This window comes from Alexandromys fortis, unplaced genomic scaffold, assembly GCF_014885135.2.
Source record: "Alexandromys fortis isolate MF-2015 unplaced genomic scaffold, M_Fortis_MF-2015_v1.1 scaffold_75, whole genome shotgun sequence".
Classification (NCBI taxonomy): Eukaryota; Metazoa; Chordata; class Mammalia; order Rodentia; family Cricetidae; genus Alexandromys; species Alexandromys fortis.
The window spans coordinates 3,251,327-3,269,835 of NW_026067956.1; the positions used below are offsets into that span (position 1 = coordinate 3,251,327).

Consider the following 18,509-nt stretch of genomic DNA (forward strand, 5'->3'; position numbering starts at 1 on the left):
GCTTTCTCCGAAGACCCATTGTCTCATCCCCAGGGGAGCGGCCCTGGCAATTTGTTCAGTGTTTCCGTCTAGGCTGCCAGCCTGCAGTGCTCCTTACACGGTTGTGGAGGCAAATGGTCGTGGTGGCCTGGCTGAAGCCTCGCCTAGGAAAGTCCCGTCTCAGGCTTTCTAGTAAAGGAGCTAGGGTCATGTATGTGTATGTGTGTAACTGAGCTGGAGACATCAGGCAGAGCCACTGGCACTGGGGGCCATGTGCACTTGCATAACTGTGCCTTGCACAGGCGACGGAGGCTATTAGAATTGGGGCCTGTGTCTGCCTGTGTCGTTATATGGGGCTCTGGTACGGAATGAAGGAACAGAGAAAGGACCGCTGAGTGCTTCTCTAAGTAAGCACTTAGAGAAGGGATTCCCTTTTCTCACTTGTGAAATAGGATGCTTTTATGGAAAAATCAGAACATGAAGCCTGCCTGACTTCAAAATGCTACTGCTACACGGAGCAGGGGTGTTACCAGTCCGGGGCATAGTTAGTCACATTCCTGACCATGCAGAATACTTACTGCTCTTTGGGAATAAATGCACAGTACAAAAGGGTGGTGCACTGAACGAGACGTCTGCCTGAGCCACCAAGACGACTCTCTGGAAGTGACTTTTTACCGTACCTGCTCCATCCTTCCACAGTCTGCACTGTGAACACAGACCCATCCCTAGGTTATATCTCCCTTTGGTGAGAGGCATTGTATGTGTTGCCCTGTCCTTAACAACATAAACTGGTAAGGCTTTCAAATCAGTGCGGAGTTCTTCAGGCTTCCTGGCGGTGGTATGTGTGCTCGCTGAAGCGGCCATTCCATAGGGAAGGATATTTGGGCTGGCTTCCCCATCTTCTGCTAGTGCAGAAAATAAATCTCCTCCTTAGAAGAACTCACAGCAAACAAGCCGAGAAGTGGGATAGTTGGATCAAATTGCACACACGCAACGTTTATACTTGTGATATGATATTGTCAAGTCGACACCCACCTGGGCTGGGTCATGCCTCCTGCCACGCTCCTCATATGTCGGGGAGGCTTGTTGCTCACCCCCTCCCCAGGGCACCATGAAAAGATGGAGGTAGGCAGGGAAGGGCCATTGGCACAAACCCAGTGACTGGCGGAGACGGGACCAGTGCTGGACTTTGTCCGCAGTGTGGTTGGCAGCATCCTTTGATAAACTGTATTCTATTCTCACCCTTGCTGGAACTGCCCCCTGTAGGCAGAGCTTTCCCTTTCCTCTGCAGAAAACACAATGCCCTGGTGGATGCTTGAGCTTGGTGAGTTTACTGCTCTGGACAGGCGAATCCTGGGCCTGGGGAGAAGGTCCGTTGTGGGAGGCATTTATTACCCCTTTGTTTATTTATTCTCTGTCCACTCATGGGCATGCCATGGCACTCCTGTGGAAGTCGGAGGACAGCTCTCAGGAGTTGGTTTTCTCCTGCCATGTGGGTTCCCGGGATCAAACTCGGGTCACCAGACTTGTCAGCAAGTGATTTCAGCAGCTGCGCGCTCTCACCGCCCCCCTGTTTACTTGTCTTCTGAGATAGTCTCATGTATCTCACAGGATGATACAACTGTACAGTTGAGATATGGCTTTGGGTAGCCTTGCCTCCACCTCCCAAGTGCTGGGATTACAGATGTGCACCACCACAGCTGGCTCTTTCCGTCTATTTTGAGATGTGAATATCCAAAGAGTTAAAGGCGGGGTGTGTGTGGGGAGCAGGGGGAGTAGACATCTCCCATCCTTCACATGCTAAGAAGACTGACCTGTCTAATTGCTTGCCTACTTAATTACTTTAAGTCATGTTTGAGGAAGGAAATCTCAATATTTTAATACAATATTAAATATATATATACATTTTTTAACTCCAAATTTTTATGTCTTGACTGAAACTTGTTTTTATTTCTTGCTCCCGATCATTGAGCACGTGGGTCATTTCCATGTTTTGCCATGAAAATATCTAAAATAAAAATCTCCCTCTGTGGAGAATATTCTAGTGAATTGTTGGGGTGGTGGTCAGCGCGATGTGGTGTCCTTTTTCATAGACACACATCTGTTACACACCGTTACACGTGCACACACATTACTTATACATGGGCATGCAGCTGGGCTCTTGCGACCCTCTGATACCTAGGTAGCTCTCCTAGACAGGTGTGAGTATGGCCAGGGACAGAGGCTCACTCAAATCAGCCTCGCTCTCCTGGGGATCTCCTGCTCCATGAGACACCTGGAGGTTCAGATCTTTGTCGAGTCCCACGGGTCAGTGTACACTGAGCTCCTGTTGTGTGCAGAGCACGGCAGGTGGAGTGACCCAGAGGACAGCAGTGTGGTGTGGGTGAGGACAAGTTCAGGTCACTCACCTTTCTGGGAGTGGTACTCGCTCTCAGGTCACCTGTCTTCTCTGGACCTTGGTTTCCTCTGAAGAGTCATGAAAACGCTTGTGCCCCACTCTCTGGTTTTCGGACCACCTTCCCCATAGCATCCTCCAGGAGCCTTGCGCTCTGCCGCCAGCCTACATGGAGGAAGGTGTGGGGAGCTGCACAGTGGTCAGAGGGCCAAGGCCAGGGAAGAGAGGACACCTTGGGCGGAGTCCAGGAAGTCTTTTACTTGTTCGTTCATCAGGACGCTGTGGGTGTAGTTGAACTGACGTTGATAACCATGACGCCTAGAGGCCTCTGGGATGTTAGCACCCCTCAGAGAAACAGGAATGGCAGGATTTTGGAGCCATGTGTTTGGCATCCTCTGAGCACTCTATCTGGGAGGGTCTGGACGTTATACTCTTTTGATATCATAGTATTTCCTTTGTCCTGCCTGGGCCCAGCTCTGCAGAGCACAGGGGTCCAGGACAGAGTCCTTGCTGAAGCACAAGGGCATGGCCCTCTCGGGTCTCCTGGAGCTTCGTGGTGGATCCTGCGCTCCACTCCAGGGAAGCCTTTTCTTACCATATTCCTGAAGATCCGCTGGCAAGCTGGGACGACAGTATGCTTGGGTCCTGGATTTCTCTAGGCTCTCCTGCTAACACATTCTGTTGAGACTGAGTTTTTGGACAACAGTCCTCTCTAGGCCCTGTGCAGAGAGGGTTGGGACAGGCAGCAAAGCCACAAGATCAGGAGGTAGCAGATGACGCCTCTGGTTTCTAAGCCACATCTATAGACCATTCTTCAAGTGCTCCCTGTCCTGACCTCTAACCCCAACCCAGCAGTGGCAGGCCAGGTAGGAGCAGGGTAGCTGGGATTGTCAGGTTTTCTGAGGGAAGAAGAATGGTTGCTTACTCCTGCCTTCATGGCTGAGTGACAGGATTGCCTGCTGCCGGCCTGCAGTGTGCGAGTGTTAGCTCTTAGAAATAGCTGAAGATGTTCTCTTCAGTAATTCGTTATTCAGTTTTCCTCTCCTGCCTAACTTTCCCTCCCCTCTTCTTTCCTTCCTCTTCACTTTGATGCATTTCCCTCCCTCCCTCCCTCCCTCCCTCCCTCCCTCCCTCCCTCCCTCCCTCCCTCCCTCCCTCCCAGAATGTCCTTGCCTGTATATGATGTGTCAGGACCCGAGTCACATTTTAGAGTCCCCACATAGACATACATTGGCATTATGTTTCTCTGCACCAGAAGCAGAGGCTAGGGCGGGCTTCGCCCCCAAGGCCTGGCTGTGTAGCCACTTCTCTTCCACGGTCCCAGGGTTTCTAAAATAGGCACTTCAATCCGATCCGAGGAGCTGTAGCCCTTGTGGCCAGCCAGCTTCCTGTCATGGGCTTCTGCTGCATCCTGATGAAGCCCAGAGAAACGAAACTCAGTGGCTGCCAGAAAAACCCCGGGGTTTGTTTGTTTCTTGTGCCCCAGACCCAGGCGCCAGCCCCGGCGGCGGATGAACTGAGGCCTGTCGGGAAACCCAGGCTCAATCTGCTGAACCTTGGATCTGTGTGAGGTTGGGGTTCAACATGGGACATTTGGGGTGGGGCTGCAGGCTTCTCTCCTGAAGTCCCTTGGTCCTCGGGAAAGGTCCCTTTGCACCCCGCCTAGAGTGTGCCTTGTTTTACCCCAAAGATTCTCCATTTTGAATTCTCTTCTCCTTCTGGCTCCTTTCCTAGCCCTGATAGCTAGCTGCTCTGAGAATGGGCATCATCACTGCATGGTGATGTACCACCATTCTCTGAATAGAAGACTCAGTGATCTAGGACAGTGGAAGTGGAGAGGGGGTACCGAAGGCCAGATTCACTGCAGTGTGCCACACTTAATAGAATTATTTGTTTTGGGCTGTGTCTTCTCAGCTAGGCCAATGCATACACCTTGGGACAGAGATTTTGCTCCAATTTTTCTGCCATGCCCATGTGTCCAGCACTTGTCAAGGGGTCAGTAGATAATAGACACAGGGTAAAAGGAGACACTGCATCAAGTTGCTCCCCAAACATAGAGCAAGGGTTCTTCCAGCATGGGCTCTGACTCAAGACTCAAGATAAAAGACTGAAGGACACACCCAGGGCAGATTAGGGCCTGGTGACACTCAAAGTGCAAACTCAAGGCAGCATCAGCTACCTGGGATTGCTTCCCAAAGGTCAAGGGACAGACTGCTCTCCACAGTGGCCAGGGGGGTGCTGCTAGCCATGATCCAGCTGTTCCCTTTCTCTCTCCTTTTCGACTCCTTCTGTCCTTCTCCCAGCCCCCATTTGCAGAGCCAGGTGGGTGTGCTCTACAGGAGGAATGGAGCAGGTCAGAGGTAGTCCCTACCTTTGATTGCATCAGCCTTGGGGGAAATCAGGGCCCCCTTTCCCTTCCAGGCACTTGGACAGGTGTGGTGTGCCATGATTTCCAGGACTGTCCGTCCTACAGCAATGTATTCCTGTTTAAAAGAGAGTTGTTTAAAGTCGGAAATGGGATGGTAGTGGGGAGTTTGGTGCCTGTCTTTGGGATTAGGAAAATATTCCATTTCCCCTGAGCAGCTCCTGACAACTCCTAGGCAGAGTGTGAACTTTCACTTCCGGTGTTTGTAGCTTGCAGCCTCAAACTTGAGTTGGGAACACCATGGATCTGAGTCAGGCCTCATCCATGCCAGAAGGCATTAGATTCCAAGTCTTCTCTCCCGAGTTTCTCCCCTGTCCCTGGTCCTTCTCCCTCCCTCTGCCCCTCTTCTCCAGCCTCAGAACAATAATCCGTCTTGGTCATCCTTATCTCCCTGGGTGTTTGCAGAGCACTCCACGGCTATTGTTGTGAGTTTTTCCTCTCATTTGCAAAGTACTTTACAGCTATTATTACAAGATTGTCCTCTTAGAGTGGAGAGTTGCTGACCCACTCTCCGGGGTTGGATTCCCACTGCGCCCCAATGGGTGGACCAGCACCTGTACTGGACAGGGGTGGGATTGGGGGACAGGCTGGGCCCTCAACTTGCCCTCTGGAAAGTTACACCCTGTGCTTTTCCTGAGGAAGAGTAAGAGGTGCTGACTGGGGACTGGGCAGTCCTGCACCCCTTCTTCCCAGGAGTAAGCACTAAGCTGCTGAGATGGGATGCATTCTTTTCACTCCCTGGCCCTGCACGGGGGCGGGGGTGGTGGGGGGGACGGGGGGGGGTGAGGACGGAGAGCAAGGGAAGTTAGACAGACATAAAATGCTCCTCTCTGTTTGGGGATCAGATTTCTCTGTTTTCTGAATCAGAATTTAAAAAAATAAGTAGCTATGATTTTCTAGACCGGTGCTTTCATGAAAACAGAAGTCCCCACTAGAGTCCGTCCAGTCGAAGCTCCTGTCTTTTAGGCTTTGCCGCCCTCACTGTCCAGGACACCTCTGTCAGTCTGCACGCCAGAGTCAGCCCTGTGCTCTTCCGCCCTAGGTCCTCCGTACTGGTCACTTACAGTTTCCATGTAGGGGCTGGAGAGACGGCTCGGGGGCTAAAAGCACTTGCTGCTCTTGCAGAGGACTGGGGTCCAGTTCCCAGAACCCACATGGTGGCTCACAATCACCAGTACCTCTAGTCCCGAGGGGGGGGGGGCGGGGGGCGGGGTCTAATGCCCTCTCCCCTTTGCAGGTATCAAGCACACATACACGGTACACATATATACATACATAGCTGCATGCATGTTGGCAAAATGTTCATATGCATCAAGTAAATCTCTTTTTTTTTTTCAAAAATAAAAATTCCACATAACATTTCATCAAACTGGTCAGGTAGTAAGATTTCGTGGTGGACTATGTACACAGGTGTGCCTGGCTAGGCGTCTGGAGGAAACATGGTCTTTGCTTCCTGCCCCGTTCCCTCCCTCCTCCGGCTCCCGAGCTACACTGACTGGTCTATCTGGGCTGGACTTGCACATTTCCTGTCCGAGACCAATGGTATCTGCCATAAATCCCGCACTCAGTTGGGCGTTTTGAAAACGGACTGCTTCATCTTATCGCCCACTATCGATTCCCAGGTCCGGTCTGTTAAACTAGATCATTCATTAGTGCCCGAGAGCAAGGCGCCCTCTTCGCTCCTGCGGCATCTGTTGTCCTGCTCCCATCACAGGTGTTTGGTAAATATTTGTGGGTGTCAAATCCATATTTGCCAATGCCTGGTGACTTTATCTGGGTAGGAAAACAGTTGCTAGAAGGCATAACCTGAGGTGTCCTTGCATGAGTTTCCCAGGTCAGCCTTTGTGCTGAGTCCTCAGAGCGGGGAGGGGTGACTGAGGGACAGAGAGGATGTACCCACGGGCGCTACTGATTCCCTCGATGGTGTATGCACACGTGGAATGTACTCAGTGTGAAGGAAAAGTGGGGCCTCCCCTCTCAAAAACAGCAACAAATCACAAAGGGATTTTACCAGAGAGCTTAAATGAACCAGAGAGAGAAACCTTTGTGAGCATCTTTACCTGTGGGAGAAACAGACTGAGACTTTGAGCTGACATGGAAGGATCTCTGGTTTTCTTCTGTAGTACAGGGTGGTTAAAATGGATAAAGGTCCAGGTGAGGTGACAGATCACGGGAAGCCACTTGATGGTTAGATAGGAGCATATTTTATACTCTGCCATCCTTGGACTATAACTCATTTCAAGGTAAAACAGAATCAAAGGACTGCAATAGGTCTGGGCTAAAACAATGAGGAAAAAAAAAAAAATCCTTTCTCCCTAGGTGCGATTTAATCTAGAGTCTGTGGTCTTGGTTCAGTTTTGAGGCTGTAGCGCCCTCTAGTGTCCATGGCAAACAAAGAGCTGCCACCGCTCGTTCTCAACCCTGCTGGATGTTGGCTCTGGGAATTCCTGGTCTTTCTACTGCTTTCAGAGGGCTGGAAAGGCAAGAGCAAGACTGGCAGGCCACCGACAAGGTGCTGGTGCTGGTGCCGATGGTGGTGGCCCAGCAGAGAGTAAGCCACGGACAAGAGTCACCTCTGGAGGCAGGTGACCTTGATGAAGGGCCTTCAGTGTGACACAGGTGTAAAAACAGCCTTTCCGGGCTGGCTTTACTTAAGCTCCTGGCCTAAGCAAACAGCCCCTCACACCTGTAACATTGTTTGCTTGGGTGGACACGCCGCCACCTTTTGCAGGTGTAAATGACTGTTTGCGTGCCCAGAGTTATGGGGAGGGCACCCTACTCTCTTCCAGCCAACATTCCCTTAGAGCTGATTACTGAACAGTGAAGCTGGCAAAATGTACAGCCTTAAACCCCAGGGCTGGGGCCTGAAGGAGGGGCCGACCGACCTTTAATCCCGTCCTCGAAGGGGTGCAGATGGCTTCCCCAGAGAAGAGCTCAGCATTGCCTTTGGTATCAGGACAAGGGCAATCAGGAGACCAAGGTGGCTATGCCTAGAGACAGAAAACTTAGATGGCATGAGTCAGAGGGACTTCTGGAAGTTTCTAAGCAGGGTTTATATAGGTCAAAGGGAGTGCGAAAGCCAACCCTACCTCTCTCACTCGGGCAATGAGAAGGGACACGAGGGTTTCACCAATGAAAGGGTGACAGATGAAGGCAGCCTTCTTGTGGAGGAATGACACATTTGATGGACACTATTAGATGTCTTTAGTGTGTGTGCCACATACAAGGAAAAAGAACAAAAACAAGATCACGCATATACGTTAAAAGTACTGTCCTAGTTTCATTTCAGTTACTGATAAAATCCTCTGGCCAAAAGAAAGAAAGAGAGAGAGAGAGAGAAGAGAGAAGGGGTTATTTTAGGTGACAAGTCCAGGTCCATCACTGTAGGAAGTCACAGCAGCAGGAGCCTGAGACCACTGTCCACGCCACGTTCACAGTCAAGAGCAGAGAGAAGGTGCATGCATACTTGCATGCATGCTTGCTTGCTTTCTTATGCTCCTTTTCTCTACTCTTGAACAGTTTGGGAATCCTTGCCTAGGGAATAGTGCTGCCTACGCTAGGCAGGGTCTTTCCATATCAGTGAACTTAGTTCAGACAACACACATGCTCACAGCCAGTCCCATGGAGGCCGTTCCTTGTAGAGACTCTTTTCTGAGGTAATTCTCGTTGATAATAGCTGTGAGGTGTCCAGTGGGCAATTCCAGCTAACCGGCACAGGAGGAAAACTAAGTGAACGATAAAGTTAAGAGTATAAATAGAACCCTAGTCTCAGTGACCTCGAAACTCTCCTTCTAGGATAGGAGTCGGAGTCGGAACTAGAACCCATCAGAGACGTACGTACAAAGAGACCCGTGTTTACAGAACAAATATCAGAAACTAGATAGAGATTAAGCAGTTACTGAAGAGCAGACGTCGGGGGGGGGGGGCACATTTCAGTGACGGGCTAATATTACACCGTGCTGAAATGAGTTTATAATACATTTCTAATGTGGTAACACATTAGGGCATTAAGCAAACAGAGCAAAGCAAGATAGGCTAGGCCGTATCTCTTGACCTCAACTAAGCAAAAGTATGTGTCAACATAGAAAGTCTTACAAATGATGGAATAACATAGCAAGCTCACAAAATACTGACCTGTGCTTTCCTTACATGTTTCAATACTAATTCTCCCACAATGTAAATATATTGATCCAAAGGGGAAAAGAATCTGTATGACTTAACTTTTGCAATTATTATGACTGTAATACCCAGAGAAATTGTTTAACAGAGACAGATTGATTCTAGCTCATGGTTCCATAGGGATTTGGTCTACCGTGGTGAGGGGGGCGTGTCAGAATGGATGGGATGGCAGAATACAGTGGCGGTTTCTCGGAGTGCAGGAGACCAGAAGGCAGTGAGAACAGGAGTAGAACAAGGGGCCTGGAATTATAACCTTGAGCGATTGGCTTCTGCCAGGCAGGCCCCACCTCCTAACTGGGTTCCACAGCCCCCCCCCCCAAATAGTGCCACGTGCTGGGAACGTGTGCAAAACATAAGCCTGTGGGGACATTTCGTGTTCAAACCGTCACCTGGTCATAGTTTTGGGAAGGAAAACGAAGAGAAAGGTCTGAGCAGGTTAGGTGGTACCCGGCTATAGTGGCAAGATCCGGACTCCGAAGTGTCCCCTATCGCCTAGGGATCTGATGACTTCCTCAGGCAGCTCTGCTGCATCTGGGCGGCACACAGGGGCACCCACTTGCCTTGCAGTCCTGACCGGGGAAGAAGGAACCTTCTGGGGAGACCTCGAGCCCTGCGTTCCAGGTGAAAGGTCTCCGAGCAAAACAAAAGTCATCATTTGTGTTCCCTTTCTCCTGTGTCCTCCCCCAGTAGATATGTTTGATGACTTCTCGGAAGGCAGAGAGTGTGTCAACTGTGGGGCCATGTCCACCCCGCTCTGGAGGAGAGACGGGACAGGACACTACCTGTGCAATGCCTGTGGCCTCTACCACAAGATGAACGGCATCAACCGACCCCTCATTAAGCCTCAGCGCCGGCTGGTAAGCAAGCACCCCTCTGGCTTAGGGACAGTTGCCTGGAGAGCAGCCAGCTTCGCCCGTCTTCCCTGCACCAGACTTTGAGACTCTTGCCCAGCTTTACATTTTGGAATTGGAGGATATGAGCTGAGGGGTTAGGTAGGTGGGAGGAAGGAGGGAGCTTCTCACACCTTTAGAGTGAGCTTGGGCTTGCTTCAAAGATGCTGGCCCAGCTAGTCCACCCTCATCACCCCTATCATGCAATAGTAGAAAACTGAGCTCGGAGAGGTGCGCAGCACCAGCCACAGGGAGCCAGATCCAGGCCAGATCCAGCCAGATCAGTCCCTTTGTCCCGAAGGCCAACATAAACCAGAAGTCGTCTTATTTTCAGTGGATCCCCAAGAAAGACCAGGATTCCAAGAAGGCAAAGCAGTGGGTGTGGATCCTGGCTAGGGAGGCCTGGAATGGGAGCAGGTGTTTGCTGCCTGTGTCTCCTCCTTCTCCTCCTCTTCTTTTTCTTCTTCCCCTTCTCCTCCTCCTCCTCCTCTTTTGTCCTTCTCTTCCCCCTCCTCTTCTTCTCCTCCTCCTCCCCCTCCTTCTCCTCCTCCTCCTTCCCCCCTCCTCCTCTTCTTCTTTTTCCCACTTGACTCTGATCAATACCAACCCACTCTGGTGTATCCAGGAAAGGGGACTAGAGAGAGAGAGAGAGAGAGACCCTGAAGCTTCCTCTTTGAGACCCATCAAGTTCCTCGCCCCAAGCACAATCAGACCCTGGCATCCATGAGCTCCACGCTGGGGAAGACATGCTCTGTTGACAGGTCATTCATACCATACCCTGATCTATGTTGTAGTCTGCTTCCCGCCGGGTAGGCCTCTCCTGTGCCAACTGCCAGACCACCACCACCACGCTGTGGCGCCGCAATGCCGAGGGAGAGCCTGTGTGCAATGCCTGTGGCCTCTACATGAAGCTCCATGGGGTGAGTCAATGCCCTGTCCTGCCCTGCCAGGCCTATGCCCTACCTACGCCCCCTCATGCCCTCAGCTCTGCCTGACAGGAGCCTCCTCCATTTCTGTTCTACAGGTCTCACTTGTCTTTCCTCAAGAATAGAATCCACATGCTTCTTCTTTTACAAACCTTCACTTAATGTGTGTGTGTGTGTGTGTGTGTGTGTGTGAGAGAGAGAGAGAGAGAGAGAGAGAGAGATTCAATACCACAGCACAAACCTTCATTTAATGTGTGTGTATGTGTGTGTAAGAGAAAGAGTTTCAATACCATAGTACAAATCTTCATTTAATTGTGTGTGTGTGTGTGTGAGAGAGAGAGAGGGGGGGGGGGTTCAAGACCAAAGCAGACATCTACAAAGGGAAATTGATATATTAAACATATTAACTTCCAACCCTTCAGGTACCCAGGCCTCTTGCAATGCGGAAGGAGGGGATTCAAACCAGAAAACGAAAACCCAAGAACCTGAATAAATCTAAGACAACAGCAGGTGAGGAATAGATCCGTGTGCAGCCATGTGAACAAGTCAGGAGTTCCCAGAATATGCGAGAACCATATCTGCCTTGGTAGGCTGCCAGAGGATGGTGGTAACCACCTCCTCCATCCTCTTCCCTCAGGACAGAAAAGAACCCAGCAAAGAAGCCAGGCCCATGAAGCTGTAGGATGATTGCCCTTGCAATAGACTCCTTGCAATAAACTGGCTGGACCAGTGTGCGGCCTGAGAGAGTGATGTTCATTGGCCCCGTCTTTGATGCTGCAATTAAAGCAGACAAGTTCTCGTTAGGCATGTTCCTGACAGATTGGTCTGTAATTGGAGGTACATTAATGTCACGTAGAGCTCTGAACCTGCACAAATTCCTGCAGGGATCCCCTCAAGACCTGACAGAAGCAGACTGTTAGCCTGTCTTCCTAATAAGCAAACTGGGGCTCTTGAGGATAATGGCTTAAAAATCACATTGGTATTGGCTGGGATTTAGAATGTTCACTCTGGGATCAACAGTCTGTTCAATATGTTGCTCTGTCTTCAGAGTTTCTACGTGGCTCAGAGTAACCTTGACCTCATGACCCTCCTCTTCAGCCTCCTAAACTGTAGGCTTATATAGGCATGAGCGGCCCACTTAATGGCAATGCCTTCTTTATTTCTAGTTAAGAAGAGGGTTACAGGGCTGGGGAGATGGCTTAGCCATTAAGAGCACTGGCTACTCTTCCAGAGGACCCAGGTTTAATTCCTGGCATCCACGTGAGGGCTCACACCTGTCTAACTCCAGTTCCATGGCTTCTGATGCTCTCACACAGACAGACATGCAGGCAAAACACCAATGCACATAAAATAAAATAAATCGCACACAAGAGGGGGGGAGCGGGGAGAGGGAGAGAGAGGAGTGTCACTAATGTCTCCTACCCAGAACCTTCTGTGCTCCCTGCTGCCAAATTAGGATTTGATTGGCTTCAGCAGAGGGAATGGATTGGCTGATGTAGTGGACAGCTCACCTTCTCACCCCAGGCAGGCAGACTCACAAAAAGCCATGGCCGGCATTCTAGGTTCCTACATTAAACAGGGACTTGGGGAAGAAGTATCTCCACCTGAACCCTCTGCCACTCCTCAAGGGTCCTATCTGCCTCTCTCCGCCTCCTGGACTAGGAGCGCAGCAGAGCCTCTGGGCTCAGGTGTAGAGTCCTCAACTCTAAGTCAGAATTCAGGACCATAAATTCTGTAGCAGGACCTGTTTTGGAGCGGCACAGACCATTTGTCACCACCACTCCCCCCCAGCAGTGTTCACATTTTGCTACAGAGAAATTAATATAGTTAATTAGAGGTTGCTGTCCCAGAACCCTCTGGCAGTCTCCTGAAATACATAGTAATTATGTTGAAAAACTACGCTGAGAGCATGGAATCCCCAAAACAGAATGTGGTCTCCTGGGCTTATGGATCTAGGGTCAGGAGGGAATCACTGAGCCTTTTGCAAAAGTTCCCTTAGGGCTTGGGGTGTAGCTCAGTGAGTATTGAGCAGGCAGGAAGCCCTGGCTTCAACCTCCAGCATTCCATACACTGGGTGTGGTGGCCTGTAATCCCAGCACTCAGGAGGTGGAGGCGGGAATACCAGTTCAACTACATAGTGAGTTTGAGACTAGCCTGGACTACAGCAGACACTGTTTTAAGAACGTGAAATAGTCTCCTTGGAGTTTTGATGCTGCGGTTGGTCCATCAGAGAACCGCTGTTCCTCACTATAAGGACACCTACTTTTCTTCCCAGCCAATGTAACTAGGGCCTCCGTCCCTGCAGCTGGACTGAGTTTCCTGACTCTGCCTCCTTGCAGGTCCATCTGGTGAGAGCCTCCCGCCCACCAGCAGCGCCTCCAGCAACTCCAGCAACGCCACCAGCAGCAGCAGCAGCAGCAGTGAGGAGATGCGCCCCATCAAGACAGAGCCTGGGCTGTCCTCTCACTATGGGCACAGCACCTCCATATCCCAGGTGGGTGTGGTGATGAGGCTAATAAGAAAGTAGATTCCGGATCCCTGGTGGCCTGCCCAGCCCTGGGAGGTGAGCTGTAGGCTGTCCCTGAGCCGCCCAGCTCCAAATAGCCCAGCCTCTGAGTCCTTGGTACTTCTTGTCCAGCTACGGTGATTCGGACACAAAGAATGCCACATGTTTAGCAGCTTCCCTGTGCTGTGACCTGTGGGAATAAGGAGAAGGACGCAGGGACTGCACCCAGGGTGCATGTAACAGAAAGCACCAACTACCCCCTGAATCAGACTTGGGTGTTGTGGTTGGAAGCAAACTTGGACTCTAGAGTTGGAAGTGCTTTGACCTTGGCCTTGAAGGCTTTTCAGGGAAGGCAGGAGGACCCTGTTAGCACGGTTCAGGCTTGGGTGAGTGAGAGGTGGGCAGAAAACCATCTTCATAAGCCCCAGCTTCCTGAGAGCCCCCACAATGGCTCAGCAGGGGACCATGCCCTCTTGAAGGTATGATGGCGCCCAGTTCCTCTGCCTCTTTGGGGATGAGGAAGTCACAGTTTCCCTTTTCCAGCCCCACTACCTCTAAGTGTGTGCGGCTGTCTGAGCATTCTACCCTCAGAGTGAACCAGAGAGAACCTGGTTCCACAGAAACAAAAGTGCTAGGACCCCTTCAGGATGGAGAGGATGACCTCAATCTGACCAGGAAAGACCTCTATCTGACCCGGAAGTGGTGATAAGAGTGTCTCCTGTGGCTGTCAGAGCCTTCTGAGAAAGCACAGCTGCACAAAACTCCTGGGTTATGGCCCTAATTATACTGTTCTCAGGAGCCCTGGGGAAGCACACAGACCCCTGCAGCTGGGCCCTGGCCCTAGGCTCTAGAGAAGCAGCTGAGTGCTTACACCCTCACCCTTTCCCCAGATCTGGTCCTTGGGCCCCCAGGAGCCTCCTACTGGCTCACTTTGCTTTCTGCCTTCCAGGCGTTCTCTGTCAGTACTGTGTCCGGCCATGGGCCCTCCATCCATCCAGTGTTGTCGGCTCTGAAGCTCTCCCCACAAGGCTATGCATCTCCGGTCACTCAGACATCACAGGCCAGCTCCAAGCAGGACTCTTGGAACAGCCTGGTCCTGGCTGACAGTCACGGGGACATAATTACCGCGTAATCATCCCCTCTCCCTCTTCAAATTCCTGCTCGGACTTGGGACCTGGGGGCCAGCAAAGTCTGAGGCTGGGGCATCCTGGCCAGCCCCTTCGTCTGGGAACAACTCCCGAAGAACAACTGGGTAGAACTTGAAGTTGTTGACAATCGCTTAGGGATGTGGGTGCTGGGTTTCTTCAAACACCTTTTTTCAGGTGGAGCCCTGGGAAGAGCCTGCGACCTTAGAGACACACCCATCTTCGCGCGAGTGTGGCCCAATGAGGCTCTTCCCTGGAGCAGGAGAACTCTTTCTCGTAGTCTCCACCTGCTTGTCCAGGACAGAGACCTAATCTCCTTCACCCTAACTCTCCACCCCAGTGGTTCTAGGTAGTGGGTTCTTTTTTTCTTTGTGCTCCTCAGGTGGCTGTAGGGTCCCAGGCTTCAAGACACTGTCTCCAGCCTGTGCAGGGTGTCTACTTGATGTGGACTGGACGTGGCAGCCCTGCCCTTGTCCAACACTCCCCTTGAGGCATGGCATATCCCTGCATGCCCCATACCAGATCTGACTCCAGAAGCGCGGGTGCAGTGCAGATGTTACTGAATGTTCCCTGGGGAGACGGTGGTGGCGAAGGCACATCACCCATCACACAGGGTATGCGTCAGATCCCAGTCCAGCTGTCGAGCCTTCCCTTCCCCCTCTCCCAGGAACTCCGGCATTAAACCCTTGCTCTCCAGCCTGAACATCTCCTATCCTCTGCAGAACTAGAGCTCAGTTGTGTAGCAGGCTAGGGCCATGGGGTGCTGCGCCTAGCATCCTTTTTTAACCCCTTCACACACAGGGGTTCCACAGAGGAACAAAACCTGCTATGGAAGCAGCTTGGTGACTACACTCATCTGCCCCTTGGATCCCTCTGGAGGTTGTGTCTACAGCACAACCCTGTTCCCAGGGCTTCAGCTTGCTTGCTCTGAGCTTGCTCTGAGCCTGCCAGGCCATGGCCTTTCTCAAGTCAAATAGTCACCTGGATCTGGGCCTTTCTCCAGCCCGGGTCCTTTGTCTAGGAAACCCAGAGCGTTTGCAAGACAAATTCAAAGCAGGAACAACCGAAGGAGATTTGCAGAAGGACAAAGGTGACTGATGGAAGATGGATGGAAGCCTGATGGGATTGCCATGCTTGTAGCTCTCCTAGAATTGGCCTTCTTCCCCTCCCCCATTCCTGGGGCCCCCAAAGATCCTTCCTCGTCCTCATCACCCACAGAGCTGTAGCCAACTATGGCATGATCCATTGTACCCCAAACTCCCAGCCCCCACCCCGAAACGTTACTGGCCGTAGCAGAGAATAGCTTTGAACCAAGATTGTTGTAATCCTCCTTTACACCGTTTGCTCCCCGAAGGCTGCCCTCTCGTGCCTCCCCCTCCACAACCTGTTAACACTGTCTTAAGGTGAAATGGCTGTAAAATCAGTATTTAACTAATAAATTTATCTGTATTCCTCTTGCCCTTGGAATTCTTTTCTAGATGTCCTGAGGCTCACGCCCTTTTTAGTAGACCAAAGGACAGGGACTGTCTCTATCCAGTTCCCCCTTTGCGGCTTTGGCACTTGGCACCTTGGAGTTGGAAGATCTCAGGACAGGTTCAGCTTCCTGGAGAGGGCGGGAGCAGCTGGAGCGGAAGTTCCTGTCCTCACCTTCTCACATAGCTATCCCCTGTGAGTGGGGACATTTTAGAGCATTTGCCTTAGTGCCTGTGCTTCCTTTAACTGAATGGTCCTCGGTCTCTCCTGTCTCCCGATGCAGGACACATCCTGAGTGGCCCCCAAGGGACAAATACCCCAGTGAGACAAAGACGGTTGTCTGCTTATCCTCAGGTCACACCTGCCGATCTGCTTCACCTCAGAAACACAAGGAGCGCGGAGCAATCATTGATCCTAAGACCATGTGTCGAGCAATCGTGTGTCATTTGATCCCTGCGGCATGGCTGGGCTTACATATCACCCACCTTCAGGACCTGCTTATGCCACATCTGCCAGGCATCTAGGGCCTCAGATCTCATGGCATTCCGGTTATTTTCTAGTAGTAATAACACACACACACACACACACACACACACACACTATTCTATGTAAAACCAGAAAATATTTTAAAGCATTTTCAAAATTATCTAGTTGATTGTATGAAGGGGCAGGCAGAGGGGCACACATGCCTCAGCACACCAGTGGAGGTCACAAGATCGTTTGGGAGTTACTTCTCTCTTTTTCACCTCTACATGGTCCAGGGTTCAAACTCAGGTCGTCAGGCTTGTGTGGCAAGTGCTGTGCTCATGAACTGTTTTTTTTTCTATATTTTATTTTTTTTAAATTTTTTTTGCCTCCTCCCAGCCTCCCATTTCCCTCCCCCTCCCCCCACTCCTCTCCCCCTCCCTTTCCAGTCCAAAGAGCAGTCAGAGTTCCCTGCCCTGGTTTTTTTTTTTTTCCAAGACAAGACAAGGTTTCTCTGTGTTGCTCTGGCTGTCCTGGAACTCACTAGACCAGGCTGACCTCGAACTCACAGAGATCCACCTGCCTCTACCTCCAAGTGCTGGGACGAAAGGTGTGTACCACCACAGCCTGGCTCAAGTGAGCAAATCCTACTGGCCCAAGAAAAACTTACTCTTTTTTTTTAATAAATTTTTTTTGGTGATTTTTTTAAATTTATTTATTTATTATGTATACAATATTCTGTCTGCATGTATACCTGCCCACCAGAAGAGGGCACCAGATCTCATAGATGGTTGTGAGCCACCATGTGGTTTCTGGGAATTGAACTCAGGAACTCTGGAAGAACAGCCAGTGCTCTTAACCTTTGAGCCATCTCTCCAGCCCACCAACTCTTAAAAGAATAGCCAAACCCATTAAACTGAGAGTTTCTGTCAATCAGGTAAGATGAGTCCTAGTAAGAAGAGAGGTTCCAAATTGTCGGCCAAAGAGGTCCATGGGTCTTGTTAGGGCATTTTTCTTTAAAAGATTCACATCGCTTGGTTTGGTTTGTTTGTTTGTTTGTTTGTTTGTTTGAGACAGGGTTTCTCTGTAGCTTTGGAGCCTATCCTGGAACTTGCTTTGTAGACCAGGCTGGCCTTGAACTCAAGACCTGCTTGTCTCTGCCTCCCAAGTACGGGGATTAAAGGAGTGTGCCACCACTACCCTGCATACATCACGTCTCTTTAGAAATGTATTTCAGAACAAAATTGTATATTGTCTCAGTAGACACCTCTTTCTGCATACAGTCATGACTGGACCTCTCTCTAGTTACGGTAACTTGGCCTCTTTGATCACCAGACTTGTTGCAATCCTTAAGGAAGCCTGAGTTGCTGTATCCAAGAGACTATAAAAGATGCAGACGGGCCTGGTGGTGAACATTATCTCAGTCATCATCAACAACAAAGATGCATGTCCAAATTGTTAGTACATGTTAGGGAGGACGAAGAAGCGAGAGAGAGGGTACAAAATGATGTCATTAGGATAAGTCACTTTCTCAAAGGGCAAGTCTACTAACAAATCACATGACTTTATGGTCACACTTCTGACTGATAAAGCCTTCTGGGAGCCAGGTTAAGTCCATAGGATATACATTGGCCCCAGCTTCTGAGGCAGCTTAGCTGTGACCGGGTGTGGTTGGGTTGATGACAATGGCCACAAGTTTCTCATCACTGAATATGCACCAAATGGGGCCAGAGAATTATTAAGAGGAACCCCTGTACACAATGCTTGGCGTACTGAGTGTGTTTGTCATCTTTCCCTCGCCATAATTAACCTTGAGACAACAGACATAAAGGAGAAAGGTTTAGACGGGGGCTTTACCTTCATTAGTAAAGTGCTTACCTCGCATGCGTGAAGTCCTGGGTTCGACCCTCAGCACTGCATAAACCAGGTGTGAGATAAACCTGATACCCCAGCACTCACAAGGTGGAGGCAGGAGGCTCACACGTTCAAGACCAGCCTGAGTTCTTTGTCTCTGGTAAAGTCTGGGGTTGGAAGGCTGTCTGTCAGATTTACCATTTCAAGTGTGTCTAGGGTGCCCTAACACTTGGTGGGACAAATGGAGCGTTATCTTAATGGAGGTTGGATAA

General features: G+C 50.6%; 1 protein-coding gene across 6 annotated transcripts in view; it reads left to right on the forward strand.

Annotated features, from left to right (window-relative positions):
- The window catches only part of Gata4 (GATA binding protein 4), a 69,464-nt gene extending 53,562 nt beyond the window's left edge, over positions 1-15,902 (forward strand). For 4 of the 6 annotated variants that reach the window (XM_050152127.1, XM_050152128.1, XM_050152126.1 and 1 more), the window contains 5 exons: positions 9,666-9,835; positions 10,663-10,788; positions 11,217-11,304; positions 13,134-13,288; positions 14,250-15,902. In XM_050152127.1, the coding sequence (XP_050008084.1) occupies positions 9,666-9,835; positions 10,663-10,788; positions 11,217-11,304; positions 13,134-13,288; positions 14,250-14,432 (722 nt within the window). In that variant the 3' untranslated portion in view covers positions 14,433-15,902. The remainder of the gene's footprint in view (positions 1-9,665; positions 9,836-10,662; positions 10,789-11,216; positions 11,305-13,133; positions 13,289-14,249) is intronic. The other 2 variants (XM_050152131.1, XM_050152130.1) reach the window with 1 other exon arrangement.
- The last annotated feature ends 2,607 nt before the right edge of the window (positions 15,903-18,509 follow it).